A 23,196-nucleotide genomic window follows, 5' to 3' on the forward strand; every position below is an offset into this window, starting at 1 on the left:
CGTGCGCTCAGACCTCGCGGGAACAGCACACGAGAGGCGGCACGTGGCCCCCGCAAGGTTGAAGAGCGTGCGGCCCGGAGGCCGCGGAGCGTGGGGACTTCACATGGCACGTGTAGACCCGTGGGCCGTGGCGCCAGGGGTGGAGGGCCCGCGGGGCGCCGGAGCGGCGAGGGGAACGCACGTGACGAGGCGCGCGACCCCGGGGGTGGGGGTGGGGGGACGGACGGCCCCGGGGCAGCGAGGGCGGGGGAGCGCCGGGGCGGGTGGCGCGCGGAGGGGCGGCCGCGGCGAGGGGCGCGCGGTCCCGGGAGCGTTCGGGCAGGGCAGGGCCGGGCGGAGCGCGGGCCACCCGAGGCGCGAGACCGGCCGGAACCGGGCCGCGGGGCGAGGCCGGCGCCGCGCTCTCCGCCGCGCGCCCACTCTCCCCGCCCCGCGCGCAGTCCCCTCCCTCCGTCCCGCCTCCTGCCCCGCTCCCTCCCTCGGCGGCTGCGGCGCGGCGCTCCCGGCGCACTCGGAGCCCGGCGGGGACCGGGAGGCGGAGGCGGGGCGGCCCTGGGTCCGAGTGCGGGAGCTGAGCCGGGCCGGGGGCCCAAGTTTGCCCGCGGCTCCGGGAGGCGGCCCGGGCGGCTGCCAGCCAGCCCCTGCTCGCGCCCTCGCCCGGGACCCGCTGGCCGCCCGGGGGGACGGCAGCCGCGGCCGGGCCAACTCCGCCGCGGGGACGCCGTGACGGGAACTTGAGGTGGGAACTTTGCGCGCGGCAGCCTCGCCGGGCGCCGCCGAGCGGCCCCCCGCGCCTGCACACTCGGGATCCGGGGGCTGCACGTGGTGGTGACCCCGGGCTCCCCTGCAGGGGCACCGAAAGCCGCAGGGCGGCGAGGCGGGGGCGACCGGGAACCCGGGAGCGGCTGCGGGCGGCGGCGTGGGGCGCGCTCGCCCCCGTCACGGTGCGGGTCCGGCTTCAGTTCTTCCCGAGCTGTCCCCGGGGTGCGAAGTGCTGGACGTGCTCCGCCGCAGTGACGGGGCGGGGGGCGCATCCTGGCTGTGGCGGAGGTTTCTGGATGGAGGGGGGGGGTGTTGGGGGAGGTGGAAGAGGGGGCGCCGGTCTCTGGCTTATTCACTCCATCCTTGGGCACAGAATGGAGCATCTCCACCAGCGGACTTTAGTTAAGTCATTCTTTTACTCAAGTAGCTTTTATTGAGCGCCCACTGTGTGCTCGGCGCTGGGGATTCCAAGACAGCTGTGTTCACTGGAGGCTCTAGGATCTCATAGGAAAAGTGGGTGGTCGCCTCCTCTGCCTCAGGGGCTCCATACCCGGGAGGGGCTCAGCCTGATGGACTGGAGTCTTTGGTTAAGGAAGGAAAAGAGAGACGTTCGTTCATTCATAAATTGGACAAATATGGGTTGAGCACCTACTATGGGCAGCTCACCATGCCAGTGGCCAACAGGCAGTATTTCATTCATTTAACAGTTGCTGAGGTGCTGAGCTAGGACGAGAACACTGAAGGAGAGGGATGGGATGGGATGAGCATCTTGCAGCTTAGAGAGAAGTAGGGATTAAGCCCCAGCCCGTGCCTTGAGGAGGCCCCAGCCTGCAGGGGTGACTGACTGCAGCAACCCCTATGTGTGTAGACAGAAGCAAAATAGCCTTTCCTTGGTTCATGTAATGCAGTCATTCTCAAAGAGAGCGGGAAAGCTGGAATAGGTTCTGGGATAGAAAGAAAATGTCTTCAAAAAGCTCCTTAGGGGAGGCTGATCACAGAGAGCGGCTGTTGAGAAATAGTGATCTAACCTTACTGATGAATCAGGCTCCCACCAATAATGGTTTATTAAAGTTGTCTGTTCAGCAGGCATTATCTGAAGCACTTAAAGGCTGCCAGGCACCAAAGTCACCCAGAGGATGAGACAGACATGGAGACCTCCTTCACTGGTACCATGAGATAAGGGCAAGGGGAGGTGCCTTGAGGGAGCAGGGACTGCTCTGATCATTGGGCAGGGGGTGGAGGGGCACCTGCCTGGATGAATCTGAGCAGAGATTTCTTCACTAGGGTGTGTCCGATACCCACACACATGACTGCAGTCAGCATGGGGAGCAAGTCTCCAAGGAAAGTTTGGCCTTCTGGAGACCCAGCGCCAGTGCTGGAGCCAGGGGACGCTGTGGGCCATGTGGCCTGGGCCTGCGCTCTTTCTTGAGTAGATTTCCTGGATTCTCCCGGACCTGAGCTTCGCCCTGGTGTCCTCTGTCTCGGACCTCTGCAGAGGCCCCCGCTGAATGGGGAGTGAGGGAAGGTGTGTCTGAAAGACAGGCTAGGATGGCCCCTGGGGATGGCCCTTATGGGTCATTCCCTAACTCAGCCCATTCCAGTGGAAAGATGTCTGTTGTGGGACACACTCCAAACCCATGGGGAGCTGTGAGTGGGCTGGAAACAAGGCAGCCTTGATCCCTGTCCCAAAGTTTGAGAACCCAGGCTGGGGGCACCCTGGAGCCTGGTCAGGACAGATGTGGGAGCCAGGCTCCAGTCCCACTGCCGCTTCGAATTCTCTGCATCAGACACACAGCTGGACCCTGGCAAGAGACTCGACTGATGGCCCCAGGGAATGTGAGAGCAGAGAAATGTGTCCTGGATGCAGGGCTAAGACAAACCAGAACGAATGAATTAATCGCTTGCACCCCTCAAAAGTGTCTTCACTGCGCTGTCCTCTCTCCACCTCCCCTTTCTGAATACATACATGATGAAGCGTCAGCGTTCCCGGTCGCCAAACACATAGGGTCCAGGAATCCACTCTTGGTTGATTTATTAAACCCAGAAATGGAGTCCCTGGGTGGAAAATGGTGGCTGGAAGAGCCACCCTACATAGAATGAATAAAAAGGGAGAGGCAGGGAAGCCTAGCCTGCAAGCACTCCATCAGTGTTGGCCATCTTTATGACAGAGCAGGCAGTATGTGGTTAACAAAATCAGAGCACAAAGTAACGTGCCACAGACAGGATCTGCATTTTGCCTCAGATGTGTCCCTGCTCTGTGGTGCCTTCGCCTCACCCCTGCGCCTCCCCAGGCAGGCACGCACAACCGGGTTCCCCCTCATTCCTCCCTGGGCCACCACGGCTTACCGCAGACACTGCAGCCTTAGCACTTACTAAGGAAAAAGAACGGACAGACTGCGCGTATGCAGGTGTCCCCTTCTGGCTGCCCAAGGTCCTCAGTGCTCCCCCAGCCGGTTCCTCCACTGATGCCTGCGCTCCCAGGTTTCTGGCTGCAAGGAAGCAAATAGAAAAGGACCCTTGGCTCCCACCCCAAAACACCTTCCGGTAGAAGGCAAATGTGCCCTTTGCTGTTATTTTGCCAGAAGCAGAATAAGGAGGCTCCAGAGGCCACTTGGTCTTTTTTATGGGGGCAGGGGGGAGACCCTGGTACATTTTCTTTTAGGGGGTAGGTGGCGATGGAGGGAAAAGCCCAGCTCCCAGCAAATAGCGTCACTATCACCAGGGTCTTGGGCCCCAGCTCTCAAGAAGCCAGACTGAGATCCATCTGGCATGGTTGCAGGGTGATGAGGATGGACAGCAGGTAGCTAGGAAAGACAGATTCTCCATGCAGGTGCCGCATCTCGAGGTGGTCCAGCATGCTGGGACCGGGGCCAGCCTACTGGCTGGATCCATTTTGATTAATGTTTTAATTGGGAATTAATGCAGCATGACCCGCCTCTGAGTCAGCCCAGCGAGGAGCCCTAACCCTGACAGATGAAGCCACGCTGGCAGGGGAAGGGCAGCGTGGGGAGATTTCAGAGTGAGGGAACAACGCAGGCTGAGAATCGTGATGGGAGAAGAAGAAACCCAAGCCCGAGTTGCTCAGGAGAGAAATGCTTTTCTTTTAGAAAGTTGCCTTTGAGCTTGTGTTCGTTCCTTCCTGCCACGTATTACCTCCAATTTCTTGGCTTAAAGCAACACAAATTTAGCATCTTACAGAGTGGGGGATCAGAAGTTGAAAATGGGTCTCCCTGGCCTAAAATCAAGGGTTCAGCAGGGCTGTATTCCTCCTGGGGGAGAATCCATCTCCCTGCCCTTTCCAGCTTCTAGAACCTGTCCTCGCCCTTGGCTCCTGACCCCACATCACTCCAACCTCTGCTTCCACCATCACATCTGCTTCTCTGACTCTGACCCTCCTGCCTCCCTCTCTAAGGATGCTTGTGATGACATGTGCCCCCCCTCGATAATCCAGGATCCTCTCCCCACCTCAAGAGCATCGATTTTATTAGTCACACCAGCAAAATCTCTTCTGCCACGTGAGGTCACACGTTCTCAGGGTCTGAGGATTAGGACATAGAACTCTTTGAGGGCCCATTCTTCTGCTTACCTCATCAGTTTGTTACAGATGGGGAAGCTGAGGCCCAGCCTAGTGAGCGACTTGACGTCAGTGCTGGGTAAGAGGAGAGCCAGCACTGAAGCCCCCCTTCTGGAAAGTTTTTCTGCTTCACATGCCTCCTCTAAGAAGGAAATGTGAGGGGAGGTGCCAAGCTTGCTACACAAAAGACATTCTCGCAAACACAGAGCATGTGCAGACGCAGCTCCGAGCACTTACAAGGAAGTGTGATGATGACCCCGGTTGATAGCTAATAACACTCAGGCACAGAGAGGTGAAGTCATTTTCGTAAGGGTGCACAGCTAGGAAGTTGGGAAGCAGGCAGCTGGGCCCAGAGGCCACACCCTCACCTCCAACCAGTACCTGCTTACGGTGGCTCAGGAGAGCTCTTCTGCCCGGAGGCCAAAATGGCAACTTGGAATTCGACAATACCAGGGGTTTTGTTGATTTCTTACTCTGTTCCTGTGCAAATATACACTAGGAATAAACGTGTTGCCCCCAGCCATGGGCAACTGCCTGCTTCTTGCCATCACAAAAGACCTTCCAAAAGCTTGTCAATAGACATAGAGATAAGAGATCCAGTCCCTAGCTTGCTGCAGGTGGTGGAGACCTCCCCCTTCCGCTGGGAACCAGTAATCCAGAGAGACAGTAAAATACAGAGGTCAAAGAGTCCTATGGGCGGGGCGTAGGTTGATTCTGGCTTTATCACTTATGTCACCAGAGTCCTGAGTTTTTATTTATCAAAGCCTCAATTTCTTCATCTATAAAATGGGGGTGTTAGTGGTGCCTGACGTGGCTCACTTGATTAAGACTCTTAGTACAGCACGTAGCACTTAGTATGCAATTAAGGGTGGCTGTGGTTGTTGTCATTACAGCACCGTGAGTGTTCAGCACTCTCTCCGCATCCCTCCCTCCCACTCTCAGAGGAGGGACAGAGAGTTCCGTCCCAAGGGAGGGGCACAGGACTGGAAGAACAGAGTCCAGAGAGACTCGTGGTTTGTTAAAAATACCAGGAGGTATTTTAGCAGTTAGGATCAGTGCACACCAGTTTATGGAACCTGTTCATGACCTTGATGGGAGGTGGCCATGGGGGTGAGCGATCGGGCGACGCTGCTCATTCCTGCAGTAACCCTCCATTCACCCGATCCTCACAACAGCCCCGTGAGGTGGGCATGCTTCTCCTTTAGGGAAGAAAGAGGCTCAGAGAGGGCTGGCAACTCGGTGGGTGCAGATGACTGTCTCAGGCCAAAGGCTCATCAGCAGGAGCGGCTGCGGTGGCCAGGCCAGCCTGTCCTGGACCTTCGTCCCACCCCACTCCCCTCTCCAACCCCCGCCCCCAGGTCTAGCCCCTCCAGTCGCGGCAGACGCTGACCACACAGTAGCCTCTGCCACTCAGAACTCCTTACGGTTTCAGTGACCCTTTATCTTTGGAAACGAGCACTCAGCCCTCCGTCCTAGCTTGTGAGCATCATCTTTCTCCCAAGAGGAAGGAAAAGAAGTTGCATGGGGCGTTTCAGCAGTGCTGTGTGCTCCCAAAGGGGAATTTGATCAAGGCGGCCCCAGTGCAGAAGTCTGTTCTCTCAGAGCGGAAAGGTTTCTCCTCCAGTGAAGTTCCCAAGCCTGGGACCCCCAGGGCTTTCCAGAGCCCCCAAAGGATGGAGAAGTTGGTCAGGGGGCTCCCCACCAAAATCCAGAGCGGCTCTTGCAGCCCCCAGCCCGAGGGGATGTGGGCTCCAGGTATCCAAGGCACTCTCTCTTTTTTGTCTCTTGAACGTGGGCATCCGTAAGGGAGCCTGTCAAACATGCCAGTTCCTGGGGCCCCCCCACTCAAGGATTCTGACTGCAAAGGTCTAGGGATGGTCCTAAGAATCCGTATCTCCACTGAGCACTTGGGGCAATTCAGAGCCTGGTGGCTTGGTTGGTTTCGTGCTCTTCATTTTTCTTTGCCTGGATTAAATCCCAAAGTTGTGTTAACCACACTCTTCACTTCATGCCACCACCCATCCCTGGCCTGTGCCAGGCTGTCTTATTCATTGTTCCCTCTTTCTACACACACACACACCCCTTGCTTATCCCCTTCCCCTGTCCTGCCAGGCACCTTCCCCGTGGTTGATATAGATCCTTCCATGTGCTTGAGTCTTTGTCAAATTTGTAACGTGTGTGTGTTCATTTACATAAATAGCATAGTGCTATAAACTTCTGTTTCTTTTCCACTCGGCATCATGCTTTTCAGATCTAAATGTGTTGCTAAACCTACATCTAGTTCAATGCTTCTAATTCCTGTGCGATGTATAGGAGTTCACCATCTGTGTCTACCACGACTCACTTGCCCATCTCGCCCCCCCCACCCCTCACCCCCCCCCCCCCGCCCCCGGCCCCAGGATGGATGCCAGGGGACCACGGGCAACATGGAACAGGCATTCTTATACTTTCATCCTCTCTTGGATCTGAGTCCCCAGAAGCAGACCTCTGAGGCAAGGATCTGAGTACAAATAATGTCTTATTATGTGTCACAACCCCTATCGATGCAGGTCTGAGAAATACACCCAGGACTGGGATTCCTGGCTCATACAGCAGCAACGTCCTTCACTTCCCTCAGCACCCCTGATGGCTTTCCCTGAGGCTGTACCAGACTGTACTTCCTCCAGCAGGGAGCTCTGGGGGTCAGACAAATGCTGGGTTCAAGTCCCTCTGGATCAGGTCACCCTCGGCAGGTGGAGAAAGATGACAGACCTCCCTCATAGCTAACGGCACAGCAGGTGTCTGTTGAGGGTCTGCTATGGGTCAGGCATTGGGCCACGCACATCACCCAGGTCATCTGCTTTGGTCTTCACCATGACACAGGGAGGTAGGAGCTATTCGTATCCCCATTTTACAGACGAGGCTAGTGAGTCTCCGAGGTAAGACATGACTTGCCCAAAGTCAGAGTGACTGGCCTTGAACCCACGTCTCCTGATTTCAGAGCACATGGGCTCTTCTGCTTCCGCAGCTTGGAGTAGTCAGCAGGCTGTCCCCCAAGCTGGTGTAGGACCTGCTTTTTCCAGTATCCCCTGTATTACTCTCCTGAGTGGCAGAAAACAACATAAACTTATGACCTCACATCTTGGAAGACAGAAGTCTCAAATGGGCCTTGCAGGGCTAAGATAAAGGGGTGAGCAGACTGCATTCCTTTCTGGAGAGCCCCGGGGAGAGTCAGGTCTTGCCTTGTCCAGCTTCTAGAGGCTGCCTGCTGTCGTCAGCCTGTGGCCCCTTCCATCTTCAAAGCCAGCGGTGGCCAGCCAAGTCTTCCTCACGCCGCATGGCATCCAACACACTTTCCTGCCTCTCTCTTCCATCTTTTAAGGACCCTCGTGATTGGGCCCCCGGAGAATCCAGGATCATCTTCCCATCCCAAAGGCAGCTGACTGGCAACCTTAATTCCTCCTCATGTGTAATCTAACCTAGTCACTGGTTCCAGGGATTAGGATTAGGACATCTTGGTGGGGGTGTAGCACTCTGCCTACACGTCCCCCCCACCCAGTGGTGTCTACCTGCACTAATCAGGCCTGGTATGGAGTGCAGCTTCGACAGGGAAGTAGGTGCTGGGCACAGGGAGCACCTCGGCCTCTGGGTTTTGCCGTTTCTCTGCTAGGCTGGCCCTCTTGCCCTCTGCAGCTCAGCCAGGTCAAAGCTACCAGCTGATCCCACCACCGCCACCACACACACACACACACACACACACACACACACACACACTCATCAAGACAGCTTTGGTGTGATTTGACTCCATCCGTCCATCCATCCATGCAAACCACGTTCATCCCTACTCTCTCGCTGATTTGCCCATCTGCCCTCCTGTCCATCATCCCACAGCCGGCAAATGTTGCCTCCTACACAAGCCTCATCAAAACGCCACCTAGTGTCTCCTCAGTGAATGGCACCGCTGGAATCCATTCTCCCCCTCACCACACTCCCCTCCCCCCAAGTCTTGGCAGCAATTCCTCCAAAGTCCATCCGGAATGCAGCCAATCCTCTAGCCCCCTCCACTGGTCCAAGCCTTAGTTGACTCTTTCAAGAATGACTACAGAGAATTCCAGCCTGGTTTCCCCAGCCCACCCAGTCTACTCCTGAGGACCCTCCCTCCCATGGAGAGTAAACCCCAGCCCCTTGTCATGGCCCACTAGGCTCTGTTCCATCTGGTATCTGATGACTTCCCCACACTCAACTTCTCCCACCTTCCCCTCACTCACTGCATCCCAGAACTTGGCCTTCTCTGGCTCGACCACCAAATCCATCCCCAGGTCAAGGAGCAAGCTCTTCCCATCCAACCTCAGCCTTAGACCCCCTCGTCCAGGTCCTCATAGGACTGGCTCCTTCCCATCCAACCTCAGCCCCGAAGTTGTCTCCTCCAAGAAGCCCTCCCAGACCCCTCCAGCTCCTGTTGCCATCATGTTCTTGCTCTATTTCCTGAAATGGTCTGTGTACTTACTTAGAGACCACCTCCACCACTAGAATGTCCACTCCCTGAGGACAAGGGCTGGGTCTGTCTTGGTCTCTGCTGGGCCTGCAGACCTGACACAGGCCCAACACATGGTGAGTGTTGAATGACATCTCAGTACTTCTCGTCATTCTCAGTATCACAACCCCTTTCTCAAATGGCTTTCTCTTCCCAAGCATCCATTGACCCTCGGAGACAAAATCACCAAAACCCATTATGCTCTAGGACTGACAGACCTAACACTGCAGAGAAATATTAAAAGACCAAACCTCTCATGAGGGTATCGGGCTGGGTGAAAAGTGGCATTGTTTTCCGGAAGCAGGACTTTGGGGCCTGTTTGATTTATGTACTTTGCTTGAGACTCTAGAATCTAGCATGCAGAGCCATCCCCCCTACACCCATCAGATTGGGTGTCCCCAAGACCAAAAGCCAAGGAGAAGTGTGCCCATTCCTCATTTAGCAAATCCCAGCATCTGGCCTTCCGTGTGCAAGCAGCCTGCACGACGCGGATTTTTTCCTTCTCCATGCTAAACAGTACGCTGGGACAGGATAACTTTCCGCGTAGGAAATCAGTATTTAATTTAATTTCATCAGGCTTTAATTCACAACTGACGGGTCACGAGAGAAAGAAATAAAGGATCACTAATTGGGGGAGCTTTGTGCTGGAGGGAGAGCTGGGAGCTTGAAAGAAGACATTCTGTCTGTAAGACGTGACTACAGCCGAGGGGGTTTCACACGGGCTCTTCAGGGCTTGCAGGACCAGAGGAAGTTTCCTTTTCCTCTGTCACCATTCTTACCAAACAGAATGTCACTTTTCCTCTTGTCTTTGGTGGCAAAGATGAAGCAGCGGAGCTGAAAAGCGGTACCGCTCATGTGAAGTGCCTGGAAGGGATTATTCTCGCTCCTCCAAGGGATTCTGGCAGGCTGCGCCTGAGGAGATGGGTTCCAATTTTAGGTGAAGTTAAGAAACATTCTCAACACTCTAAAATCAGATCATTTTCATTTCAAGCGCAGGTGTACCTAGTTTTCCAGAACCCAATCTGTGAAACCGTAGCTTTCCCCGAAGATAAATGAGTGGAGCAATGATTTGCTTTATGTAAAAGAATTTCTGTTAGGAAGGATCCTCTTTCCGATGGCACCCCCTCCCCCCCGGCTCCTGTTGAATGCTTTCTCGTCCCTACAGATGTGCCTGCGCGTGCGTGCGTGCACGTGCATTTTCCCTGCACGTGTCCATGGCACAGATCGACACTCAGGTATTAGAAATGTTATTGGTAGACTTTGCTGGTACTACTTGCTTCCATGGGGGACTGGGCTGGAGGGAGGGATGGTGATTTTTAAAAAGCAGAGTACTAGACTCTTACTACTTTTCTGTGGATCAGCTTCATTCTGGAGAGCTCAACTGCTACAATTTATTCTGGGAGTCTCGAACTCAAATGCCTACGGGGGCAGGAAGGAAACATCCATGAGTGAAGGCGAGGGCATATTAGAAAGACAACAAGGAAGGGTGGGGACTGTGGTAGATTGCCACATGCATGCCCTGCCTACAGGGCGCAGTCATTTCTCGGCTGTAACTTAGGCCAAATGTTGCCAAATAGTCTGATTTTTCAAGAGAAACCAAGAATGTCAATTTTACAGGAAATTCCTCAATTTTCAAAATCTTCTTCAAGCCAGGCAGAATTATTTGTGAACCAAATTCAGCCCATGAGCTACGAATGAATAAGCAATGTCATTCTAGTAGCACACACCCTTAGTTAGCTTGGAGTGCCAGGAAGGAAGGAGCCTGTGTAAGTGGATATTTTGACCTCAGGTTCTCAAGTGTCTTCCTCGTGTTGGCCTCATTCAGCAACTACTTCTTTGAGCTTTTACACTGCTGGGCACAGGGATTCAGAGCTGAATAGAGCCCAGTTCTTGCCCTACAAAGCAAGCAGTCTCATAAAGAAGCCAGGCTTACACACAGATAGAGTAAGGATAATGATCCGGATACAGGGGTGGGAGGACTCGATTTCGCTGGAAGAGCCAAGGAAGGCTTCCTAGAGGAGCCCAGCTCACCCCCTCAAAATGTTTGATGATATACGAGCAATTATAGCACTATTGTGATAATTATGCATTTCTTTGGACATTGCCTCTTATTTATGGCCAATGATATAGGTTTTCCACTTATGGAAGCAATACAAGGTGTCCCTTTAAGGTAAACACAAATAGTAATAATAGACAACAATGATTGAGTACCTACCATGTGCCAGGCACTGTGTTATTAAATGCTCTTCTGCACATAATTCATTGAATCTTCTCGGTAATCCTGCGAAGTGGGTCAGATGGTTGTACCCACTCTACAGATGAGGAAATTGAGACACCTCAAGGTTAAGTAGCACGCCCAGGCCATGAGGCTCCAGAGTCTGTGCTTGTAACCACAAGTGCTTGAAAGTCGAAGTTCAGGGTGCCAATGTGGTCGGCTTCTGGTAAGGACTTTTCCTGGCTTGTGGGTGGCTGTCTTCTGACTGTGTCCCTACGTGGTAGAGAGAGAGGGAGCTTGGTGCCTCTTCCTCTTCTCATAAGGGCACTGATCCCACCCCTCATGACCTCAGCCAAACCTAATCACGCCCCCCCCCAAGGCCCTGCCTCCTAATACTGGCCCACAGGGGTCAAGTTTTCCCTTGTGAATGGGGGTGGGGGGGGGGGGCGCTGTCGGCCTAGACTCCGGCGTCACTGAGGGTCTTTCCTCCCTTCTCCACCCCAGGCACGAGGGGGATGTGAAAGCCCAAAATGACCCTCCTACCGGGAGACAACTCTGATTACGACTACAGCGCCCTGAGCTGCGCCTCGGACGCCTCCTTCCACCCGGCCTTCTTCCCACAGGGCCAGTCCCTGAAGGGCGTCTTCTACCGCCGCGCGCAGCGGCTGCGGCCCCGGCCCCAGGACGCGCCGCGCCAGGCCGGCCAGCCCGAGGACCGGCGGCGGCAGATCATCATCAACGTGGGCGGCATCAAGTACTCGCTGCCCTGGACCACGCTCGAGGAGTTCCCGCTCACGCGCCTGGGCCAGCTCAAGGCCTGCACCAACTTCGACGACATCCTCAACGTGTGCGATGACTACGACGTGACCTGCAACGAGTTCTTCTTCGACCGCCACCCGGGGGCCTTCGGCACCATCCTGACCTTCCTGCGGGCCGGCAAGCTGCGCCTGCTGCGGGAGATGTGCGCCCTGTCCTTCCAGGAGGAGCTGCTGTACTGGGGCATCGCCGAGGACCGCCTGGACGGCTGCTGCAAGCGCCGCTACCTGCAGAAGATCGAGGAGTTCGCCGACGTGGTGGAGCGGGAGGACGACGACGACGAGCCGCTGTCCAGCGAGGACCCCGGCAGCGAGGGCCCGGCCGAGGGCGAGGGCCGCCTGGGCCGCTGCATGCGGAGACTGCGCGACATGGTGGAGAGGCCGCACTCGGGGCTGCCCGGCAAGGTGTTCGCCTGCCTCTCGGTGCTCTTCGTCACCGTCACGGCCATCAACCTGTCCATCAGCACCCTGCCCAGCCTGCGCGAGGAGGAGGAGCAGGTAAGAGCCACGGCTGGGCGCGGGGAGGCTCGCTGCAGTGAGGGAGGGTCTCTGAGTTCAGGAGACAAAGCAGTCCGCTGGACCCCTCTCTCCAGAAGTCCACATCCTTCACGCTGGCGCGGTCACCTCCACCAGGAGGCCTTCGCTGACTGCAGTGACAGAGCAGCATCTCCAGGCCCTCCTGTTTACATGCGTGTGGTCCACCTCCACGTTCACACCCGAGCTCGGTGCCTGTCCTGGTCCGTGGTGTGCCCCCGGGGTCTAGAACAGTGTCGAGCACGGCCAAGGCGCTCAGCCACTCTGTGGAAGGAAGCGATAAGGGAGTCTGTGAATGATGTGATCTATGACGTGCCTGCCCCTGAACGAAACACGTAATATATCATCAACATCTATTTCACCCACGGGAGCCCTATCCCAAGCTTCCTAATTCCCTTGTTTAAAAATACCCCAGCACCATTTTCTGGGTCCGTCACATCATTTTTATTGAGAGCTGTGCATGTGCGCACGTGCTCGAACCGTGAGCGTCTCTGTGTTCAGCAAGAGAATTGTGTAAAGTGTTCATTCCGTGGCCTGGCCGAGGCATGTGCCGGCTTCTCAGGGGCAGCACTCGGCAGGCAGTTACTAGCAGCCAGGGGCTGGGCCGTGCTGCCTACATCTCATGCTCTCAGCGAATCTTCCGGCAACCCTGTACGGGAGCCGTTCTCATACCCAGCTGACAGGTGAGAACGGTGAGGCAGAACAGCTTGCCCAGACCCATGTCCCACTGAGTCCAAGTTCTGTGTTCTTGAACGAAAAAGTACGGGTCCCACGTGGCAGCCTGGGACTTCATGTACCCCACGGAAGCGTGCGATTGGCCCGCACCATGCTCCCTAAAAGTTTTACATGGTAGCATTTAAAAATTCAAACTCTCAGCTTCTCAAAATGTATACGGTCAGGCCCCCCTGCCTGCAGTCCACACAGCAGCTCTGGGTGGGAGCTGAGTCTATGGAAAGTGTGTGCTCCCCAATTCAGCTTCATAATGTGTGAGACCTTTGGGCCTTTAAGCTGGGACCCTTTCCTCACATTGGGGGGCTGGGGGTTCTAGAAGCAAGTTTTAAGACAGACCAAAACATTCAGACAAGTTGTATAGGCAATGGAGAAATAGGTATGGCTGTATGAACTCAACATAAATATCATGCCAGCCAGCATTTATTGAGCACTGGCTGTGTACCCTGCATGTGCTAAGTGCTTCACATGAACTCTTTGATGGAGCACTGGAAGTACTCACCAGGCGAGGGTTTTTCCACAAGGTAGCAATGGCTATTGCATTTACAACACATGGGGGGAGGGCGGGTTTCTGGCACGTCCTTATACATTGAATTTTTAAAGCAAGTATTAAAAAATAACACTCAACCAGGAAAATTAATTTTTGATAAGCAGAAAGGGAAGTGATCAAGAGGGTGGGGCTAGAGCCCAGTGGCCTGAATTTGAATCCCATTGCTTCCACTCTGGCTGCACATCTGTGGGCAAGTTACTTTCCCTCTCTGTGCCTCAGTTTCCTCACCTGTCCAAGGGGCTGTGCACAGGCTCACCTCACAGTGTCGTGAGGATTCAGTGAGTGAGTCCACGGGAAGTGTTTGGAGTAACGCCTGGCTCTGGAGCATTCAGGCGGTGCTGACTGTAAGGATTACAAGCACCTGCCAAAGAAAGCGAGAAAATGGTCACCATTTGAGACCTGTCTGGAAGTCCATGTACATGGTATAAATCTTTTCTTGGCTCCAACATATGCAATCCTGACTTTATCAGGAAAATACTAATAAAGCTACTGTTTTATTCACCTTCTGACACTTGCTTTTTTTTTTTTTTTTTTAATAATACCTGGACTTTTCCTTGATTCAGTGAAAATGCTGTTCTTTGATTTTGGAGACGAGTGGGGTTCACTGTTTCACTTGCTCCTCGAGCACACATTCGAGGGGCTCCTGTGTTCAGCCATCACCCAGCATGCAGGGTGACCAGAACGAGTATTCCAGCTACAAGGACTTCAGATCCCTTGGAGGAGGGACAGTGACACCCCTGTGACCACAAATGTGAGACACAAGCCAAGGGGGCTCTTATGAGAGGCCCATCAACCATGGGGATACTTGGAGGGGGCCCACTCCAGGAAGGCTTTCTAGAGGAGGCTTCCCATCCCACAGGGCTGAGACCTCATGGCCCACCGAGTACTCGTTCATTTCTGCAGCCTCTAACCTGTTCCTACAGAGAGAGCTGCTAGTGCGGGACTCACAGAACCCAGCTGTGTCCAGGAATGACAGATGCCCCAGGCTAAGACCATGTGTGCCTTCCCGCTCTGTCTCAGGCCCCTTTGAGACTGAGGTCCAAAGCCACCGGGCACAGTCTCCTGTCCAGTTCCATGGCAGGCCAGAAAGACAGGCTGGCAGCCCACATGCCAAATGCAGCACACAGATGTGTTTGAGCGGCCCACAGAGTGTTTTCTTTGTACTGAATTATCACAACACTTAAAACCCAGGAGATTTCATGCAAAACTCCAGATTCCCAGGCTCTCTGAAAACTTGGGTGCGGCCGCAGCCTCCAGCCTGAATCCTCCTGGCACAGGAATCAGGAGGTACTCAACAGGACAGCAGTGCTCTCTGGCTGGCCTCCACCCCGCCTGGCCCAGCTCCTTCGGGTTCCCTTTGCCCACCTGGCCTTGAGTTGGCCTTCCCAACTAAATGCCAATCCCATGCGCTTCCATCCATCCTGGTGACAAACACAAATTGGCCACTTGTCAAGTGCTGGGTTGTTCTAGGTGCTGGGGTCCTGAGAGCGAACAACGCACGAGCTGTCCCTCCTTAGGGGGCTATAACCTGCTGGAGCAGGGGGCCAGGAGAGGTGGAGGCTGGAAACATAATAAACATGATACATAAGTAACTTATAAGGCATTTTAAGAGATCATGAGCCCTCTGAATAAATAGGCCAGGAACAGGAGAATCAGGGTGGAGGACAAAGGGAGGGTGGACTTTAAATCAAGGGGGTCATGAAAGCCCTTCCTGGGAAGGTGATATTGAAGCAAAGAGCTAGAGGAAGGGAGGGTAGAGCCATGTGGGTATCCAGAAGAGGACTCCTGCAGGGAGAGCAGAAAGTCAAGGCCTGGCTTGGGGGTGGGGGGAACCGGGGGGGCTAGGCTGGAGCACACGAACAAGGCAGGCAGGGGGGCTAGGAAGTGGGAGAGGTGGCAGCCAGGCCATGTGTGCCCCCAGAGGGCTTGAGCTAGCTCTCTGAGCCATGGAGAGTACTGAGCAAAGAACAGGATCTGATTCACGTTCCCAGCATCCCTCTGGCTATGTGTGCAGAATAAACAGTAGGGACCAGGGATCCCAGCGAGGAGGTTCCTGCAGCGGCCAGGCAAGAGAGGATGGTGGCTGCACCAAGGTGAGGGCAGCAGACATAGGGAGAAGTGGTTTGATTCCGGAATCATTTTAAAGGAAGAACCAATGGGATTTCCTGAGGACGATATGAGAGGTGTCAAAATGAGGCCGAGTCTCCCATCCTGAGCAACTGGAAAGGTGGGATTGCTAAGAAGGGAAAGCACTGGTGCGCGGGTGTGCAGGAGAAACCAAGAGCCCGAGAGGCTAAATCTTAATTGTTTCTACCCCAAAAAAGAAATGATAATTACGTGACATGATAAAGGTGTTAGCTTAAGGCCATGGTGGTAATCTTACTGCAATAGATAGATGTATCAAGTCAACATGCAGACCGGAAACTGATACAATTATATGTCAATTCTATCTCAATAGAAAGAATTTCGTTAAAGAATCAGCAGCCCGGTTTGGGACATAAGTTTGAAACGCCTATCAGACAACCATACGGGTGACATCAAGGAGGCAGCCCTTCTGGGGTCTGGAATCCAGGGGCAGCAGGTCTGGGCTGGGGAGAGAGATGAAGAGTGGCCGTTGCAGGTGCTTCAAGCCCTCGGCCTGGCCCGGTCCCCGGGGGGCCTGAGCCTATCTAGGGCGGGGGGGGGGGCTGGCAAAGCCCACGGCTTGGCCGGTGGCACGGCTGACCTGCCCCTGCCCTCCCCCCTCTCTGGGGGGGGCAGCAAAGCATGCGGCCTGGCCGGTGGCACGGCTGACCTGTCCCCTGCCCTCCCCCCTCTCTCCCAGGGCCAGTGCTCGCAGATGTGCCACAACGTCTTCATCGTGGAGTCGGTGTGCGTGGGCTGGTTCTCCCTCGAGTTCCTCCTGCGGCTCATCCAGGCGCCCAGCAAGTTCGCCTTCCTGCGGAGCCCGCTGACGCTCATCGACTTGGTGGCCATCCTGCCTTACTACATCACGCTGCTGGTGGACGGCGCGGCCGCGGGCCGCCGCAAGTCGGGCGCGGGCAACAGCTACCTGGACAAGGTGGGGCTGGTGCTGCGGGTCCTGCGGGCGCTGCGTATCCTGTACGTCATGCGGCTGGCCCGCCACTCCCTGGGGCTGCAGACGCTGGGGCTCACCGCCCGCCGCTGCACGCGCGAGTTCGGGCTCCTGCTGCTCTTCCTCTGCGTGGCCATCGCCCTCTTTGCCCCCCTCCTTTACGTCATCGAGAACGAGATGGCCGACAGCCCCGAGTTCACCAGCATCCCCGCCTGCTACTGGTGGGCCGTCATCACCATGACGACTGTGGGCTACGGAGACATGGTACCCAGGAGCACGCCGGGCCAGGTGGTGGCCCTCAGCAGCATCCTCAGCGGCATCCTCCTCATGGCCTTCCCGGTGACCTCCATCTTCCACACCTTCTCCCGCTCCTACCTGGAGCTCAAGCAGGAGCAGGAGAGGGTGATGTTCCGGAGGACCCAGTTCCTCATCAAGACCAAGTCGCAGCTGAGCACCATGTCCCACGACAGCGACATCTTGTTTGGAAGTGCCTCCTCGGACACCAGAGACAACAACTGAGCCCAGAGGACGTACCCCGTCGCCAGCGCCACCGCCACCGCCAGGACACCCCCAGCTCTGCCTGCCCTTGTGGCTTGAAGCTATCGCCATCACGACACGGAGCCTTCGAAGGCACGTGCTGCCCTGGGCGCGGCCCTGGCATAGGACCCACTCGAACCACACCCCAAGAAGGACGCCTGCAATATCCGCAGAGGGGTCCCTACCCCTCTGCCTCCACAAGTGAAGCAACGGCTGGTCAGGAGCCCGGCACACAACAGTGACAGGCCCCCCGCCCACCCCCGGCCCCGTGTCTGTTTCCCCCGATAGGAAGATGGTTTTGTTCTTTCCGCCATGTAAATAACATGCCCAGCAAAGACTTGCTTTACGGGTCTGCCCGGACAAAAAAGGACAGATGACAGCAGGACATGTCTGTGTTTCGTGTGGATCACACGCAATTAAAGAAAACTGATGAAAAAGAGAGAAAATGCCTTCCGTGGGGCTCTGAAGAGAGGAAGCTGTTCGCCAGCAAAGCCAGCCAGTGTGGGTACTGGGAGGACAACGGCCTGCTTCCTGGGGTCATTCAGGCCTGGTCGGGCCCAGTGGGGTAAGAGAACAGGAAGAGAACAGACACCTTTGGGGAAATTGTCAAATTCTGCATTCCCTTTCTGTTTTTCTTTGATTCCTACCGTCTCCTCTCTTCTTCTCTTTTCCCTTCTCTTCCATCCTCTGTTTTCTTCTTTTGTGCCTTAGGGTTCTCAAACTTTTCCCCCAAGGCACCCCAATGGTTAAGTGGACACCAAGGGGCCCGTCCGCATTGCCGACTACAAAGGTGATATCGCTTCATTTTATCTTTTAAAAATACTGTGGGTTTTCTTCTCTACTCCACATTCATTTTAACTTTCTTTTTAAAAAATGCTTTAAATCACTTACCTGAATCTCAATCTAAATCTAGAGTGGGATTGATGCTTTGGGAAGGCGCGCCAGGGTCCCCTGGGCAGTCTGAGAGGCACTGTCTCGGGCCCCCTAAGGCCTCCCTGTGCCCTCCAATGGCCTCCCGAGCACCCACCCGGCTGGGCACTGCTCCTGACGCACATTAGAGAGGGACCCCCCCACCAGCCAACAGATTTACTCAGCCTGAGGGCATCAGAGCCCCTCGTGCTAGGACGGGGGGGGGGGGGGGCTTCACCCCCAGGGCACAGCCACAGCCTGACTTCACCCTCCCGGGTGTGGCCATGGCCCCTCCCCGGCACGCTCTGACGCAAATCTGACCACCTCACTGTCCTGCCTCAGTCCACCAGGGGCCGTCCATTATATTGAGAATAAAACCCAACTGCCCTGAGTGTCCCGGGCCCTGTCCTCCTGTCCAGCTTCATCCCCCGCCTCTGTCTGCTTTGCTTACTCCACCCAGCCACAGGGCCCTCCATCTCTGCTGACACACCCAGCCCCTTCCCATGTCGGGCCTTCGCATCTGCAGATCCCTCTCCCAGGAATGCCCTATCCGAGGAACCCTCCGCGGCTGCCCCTTCCCTCACTTCCCTGACCACGTCTCTGAAGAATGCACACCAGCACCTCCTCCCAACTCCCTCCTATGCTCCTTGATCTTCATCCGCCTGTCGACCTTCCAAGTTGCCCCGTGTATTCCCTGCCTCTCGGTTGCCGTCTGTCTCCCGCACAAGGAGCTCCGTGCTGCTCTCACGCTGTGAGTCCCTACGGGGCAACGCCGCTCACTGCTGACTCCCAGCACCTAGCCCAACGCCTGGCACAGAGCAGGAGCTCCTGAAACCTGAATGAATGAAGGGAAACGGGAAAGATGGCCAGAAAGTAGAAGGGCCTTCGAGCATGTCTTCCCTGTCTTGGGTGGGGAGGCATGGCGATCTCAGCACGGTGTACATGCAGTGAGGCAGAGGGGAAATATCATTTGAGTCACGAGGGCCTTGTTAAAGGCTCCCTGACACCTGCTTCCCGTGACTCACGCCTGAAAAGTAAGTTTTCCGACTAATTAGCTCTACCTTCCCCAGCCTGGTGGGTGTCATAGCAATCGGGCACTGCCGTCATGGTAATAATACCTTAGATTTATGGAATGACCTTTTTTCCCTCTCCAAAGGGGCTGTGAAAGACAGGAGACAATTGAAAATGCTACACAGACAGAAACGAGACACAGAGCGGTACACAATGGAGCCCTTTAAAACTCAGTGGAGTGGAAAGCAAATACCATTTGGGGTGGAGGAGGGAGCCCCAAATAGGACAGCACTGGTGGGGGAGCTGTGCCCCACACACACAGAGGACAGAGTCTAGGGTTGTACCGAGGAGGAGCTGGGGTCATGGGAGGGTTGAGAATTCTGCATCTTCTCGCACAGGGTCCACGATAGAGACCCAGACTTAGGCACCTCTCCAGACCTCCCCTGAGGGACAGAGGGGCTCCAGACACTGACCTGCACACCCAGAGGGCGGCTTAGGGTCTTTGGCCCTAATTAAGAATTGGGAGCCTTGGAACTTCTCACCAGCTGCTTCTAGGGCAAAAGTGACCACCTTTACGATTAGGGCTTTTCTGCCTTTTTCTGGCAATGTGGAATCTGATGCAGAAAGCCCAGCTATAAATCACACGGAAAAACAACTCTTCTCACGGAAGTGTGGGGGCAAATTCCTGGCCCCTGCCCTAATGGGGCTTCCCTTTTGACGCTGGTACAGGCAACTGACCCCATTCAGCTGGGAAGACAGTGTGGGAGAGTCACTGCTTTAGGAGAAACAGCAAAGCAAGCCTTTAGCCACTGGCACCCACAGCTGCTGGGCCAGGAGCCCCCATCCCACGGAGGGGGCTGAAGACAGATACCAAGACCACCTCCCTCCGCAGAACCAGAGCCCACACAGTGGGCCAGGTGAACTGAAGACAGTAACTTCTGATGTTGGTAAGCGCAGAGTGACCTGGCAAGAAGTGACTGGGACCAGGGAGAGCTGGAGAGCAGCCACTTAAGAGGGTCAGGGAAGGGGGCACCTGGCTGGCTCAGGGGAGCACGCGACTCTTGATCTCAGCGTTGTGAGTTCGAGTCCCACACTGGGTGTAGAAATTACTTAAATAAATAAACTGAAAATTTTTAAGAGGGTCAGGGAAGGACTCTCTGAGGAAGCAGCATTTAAAAGGGGACCTGGAGGAGGGGGTAGACAGCAATCCCAAGCAGAGGGGACAGCAATCCCAAGCAGAGGGGACAGCCAGTGCAAAGGGCAAGAGGTGGGGAAGATGGAGACATTCTCCGGTTGTCAAGGGAGCACATGGGCATGGAAACTCGTCCCTGCTGGGCACATCCTTCCTCCCAGGGAGAAAACTCCAATCTGCAAAGTAGACCCTCTGAACAAACATTTCCAGAGAACTTCCTCTGAAACAGGCCTTATCACAGCAGCTGGGGACAAAACAAACAAAACAGAACTGGACTCAGTCCCTGCCCCAAGGTGCGGATAATCTGGTGGAGAAAAAGACACGTAAGATATTTCCAAACGTATGGAATGACGGGCATGCAGGCACAGGGCTGTAGGAGCGTGGAGAAAGACATCAGTCAAAGAAAGTATGGTTTTCACTCAGATTTCCATTTGCTAAAATGGCTTCACGTATGTTTTCCCTCAGAAACCAATAAAGTGTTCCTCCTAACACAAGTTCTGTCTCTCCCACTCTGTCTCAAACCTCTCCCCATCCGGGCCTGTCAGCTTACAGCAGGGCTCTCTCCACTTGGATCTTCCAGTGGTGCAGCCCCCAGCCTCTCCCACCTGGATTGTTGCCACAGCCTCCTCCCTGGTTTCCCTGCTCTCCCGCCTCCCCTCCCCACCCCTTCTCTACACAGCAGAGGGACCCTATTAGAACCCACGTCAGATCATGCTCACCCTCTGCTCAGAGCACCCCGCCCCCACACATGGTGACATCTCACGTGAGATGAAAAGCCAGACTCTCTCTCAGCCCTTCCTCCCTGACCTGCTTTCCTCGTCTCTCCTATAAGCTATACCAACCTCTTCTCGACTCATTGAACAGACCAAACACGGTCCCGCCTCAGGGCCTTTGCACATGCTGTTCCCTCCACCCGGAAGACTCTTCCCTAGATATATCCACTCGCTCCCTCTCGTCATTCAGTTCTCTGCTCAAATGTCACTTAAACAGAGAGACCTCATCCGCCCTCTTCCCCAGCCCTGTGGAAAGACCACATTCCCAGAACGCCGCAGTGTATTAACCTTGTCTTTTGTTTTCCGTATTCTGATGCTTTGATAGCTGAGGACTCGCAGACCTTAGAGGGCCTGCCCCTCCCAGGATTCACCAATTCTTAGAGATGATAAACCACACACCCACAAATATGCTTTTCACATACAAACCAATCCAGAGCCTACGCCTCCTTTTTCAGGCCGTCACACACTAGCACATTCTCCACCTGCCCTAGTCACCCCGAGGCCAGGTACCAGACAACCAGGAATGGCGCTCATGCCCCAGAGCCCGCTGAAATCATTCAGCTAGACAATCCCGAGCTTGCTTGCCCGGCTTCACCTCTTCCTTCCCCCGGAGATCACAATAAAAAGCCGCTTGCCACAGATCTCCCCACCACCACCTCTGTCTCTGACCAGCCCTGTATGTGCCCCCTGCTCCCCATTTTGTGATGTGCCCCCTCTTCTTGGGAACTGTGAGCATAACTAACGGGCTTTTCAATGGTGGTTTCTCTTGATCTTTTGGCCTCACCATACCTGAATAATAAAATCTATATTCTGAAGCACCCAGCCCCCTTACCCTGCTTCATCCTTCTCTAAAACCCTATTATCACCTAACATATTATCTCTTTATTTGCTCTCCACCAGATGTTTAGCTCCATGAGGGCAGGGACCTTCACAGGAGTATCCCTGGTCTATGGCAGCAGCTGGTACATAGTAGGTGCTCAATAAATATTTGCTGAATCAATGCATCTGTAAATCCCTTGCTCTATACAAGTCCTACAAAATATATACACGTATCAAGCATTCCTGTTCATATACATGGTGACATGAATCTCATGGACATTTATTCCTATGTATTGACACCACAATTACGGCAGGCAGAAAACCTGCCCCGCCCCCCACCCAGGTCACCCAGTGGTTTCTGCTTGGAAACAATGTCTATTGTGTGAATTTAGTCCTCCACCAACATCCTTGAATTTTGAATTAAATGTATAAAAAGATACCATGGGACTTTGTTTGCAACCATAAAACAGAGCCTGAAAGATCTTTTTCATTTCCTTTTCTGGAATGCACGTGCCGCTTATGCAAAGGACCTATAAAATCCACATAAATGAAGTAAATTTAAAGCCATCAACTGGCCTTGCTATAAGAAATAAGGGGGAGGGGGGAATGTAATAGGACTAGAGCCTACGTCTCAGTTACTGGTTATTGGGCTTATTTTTTTTCAATATTTTATTTATTTGAGAGAGAGATCACAAGCTGGGGAGGGGGGGACCAGAGGGAAAGGGACAAGCGGATTCCCTGCTTAGCACGTAGCCAACATGGACCGATTCCAGGACCCTGAGATCGTGACCTGAGCTGAAGGCAGATGCTTAACTGACTATTGAGCCACCCAGGAGCCTGAAAGGTTTGTTATTATATATACATGGGACCCAAGAAAAAGTAATTAGAATCATTCTCTAAATGACAAGTGCATTTAATAGGCGTCGAGAATTGCTGCTAAATGGACAGAAACTGTTTCTCCATGAAGTTGATTAAATAGGAACTGCCTCCTCCCCTTAGAAGCTCAGAGGTCTTTTGCAATTGGCATAAAAATTACTCAGCAGTGACAGTCAATCAGGGTATCTGGGGACAGTTGTGGGGAAGAGAGGGGAGGCTGCAGAAAAGAAGTACCTTTATTCTCTTGCAGTCTGCAATTCTATCTTATCCCATCAGGGGCTGCTGGGCTCTGTTTTGCTTTCAAAGGAGAA

The 23,196-nt window shown here is 54.5% G+C and overlaps 1 protein-coding gene across 1 annotated transcript; it reads left to right on the top strand.

Moving 5' to 3' along the window:
• The first annotated feature begins 529 nt into the window (after positions 1–529).
• KCNG1 (potassium voltage-gated channel modifier subfamily G member 1) lies at positions 530–22,556 on the top strand. The gene is made up of 3 exons (XM_045771551.2): positions 530–739; positions 11,569–12,377; positions 16,517–22,556. Exons 2-3 carry the CDS (start codon positions 11,595–11,597, stop codon positions 17,285–17,287), a joined length of 1,554 nt encoding a protein of 517 aa, XP_045627507.1. The 5' UTR covers positions 530–739; positions 11,569–11,594; the 3' UTR covers positions 17,288–22,556.
• The last annotated feature ends 640 nt before the right edge of the window (positions 22,557–23,196 follow it).

The sequence above is a fragment of the Ursus americanus genome, chromosome 22, assembly GCF_024610735.1.
Source record: "Ursus americanus isolate L20-20 chromosome 22, mUrsAme1.1.p, whole genome shotgun sequence".
Classification (NCBI taxonomy): Eukaryota; Metazoa; Chordata; class Mammalia; order Carnivora; family Ursidae; genus Ursus; species Ursus americanus.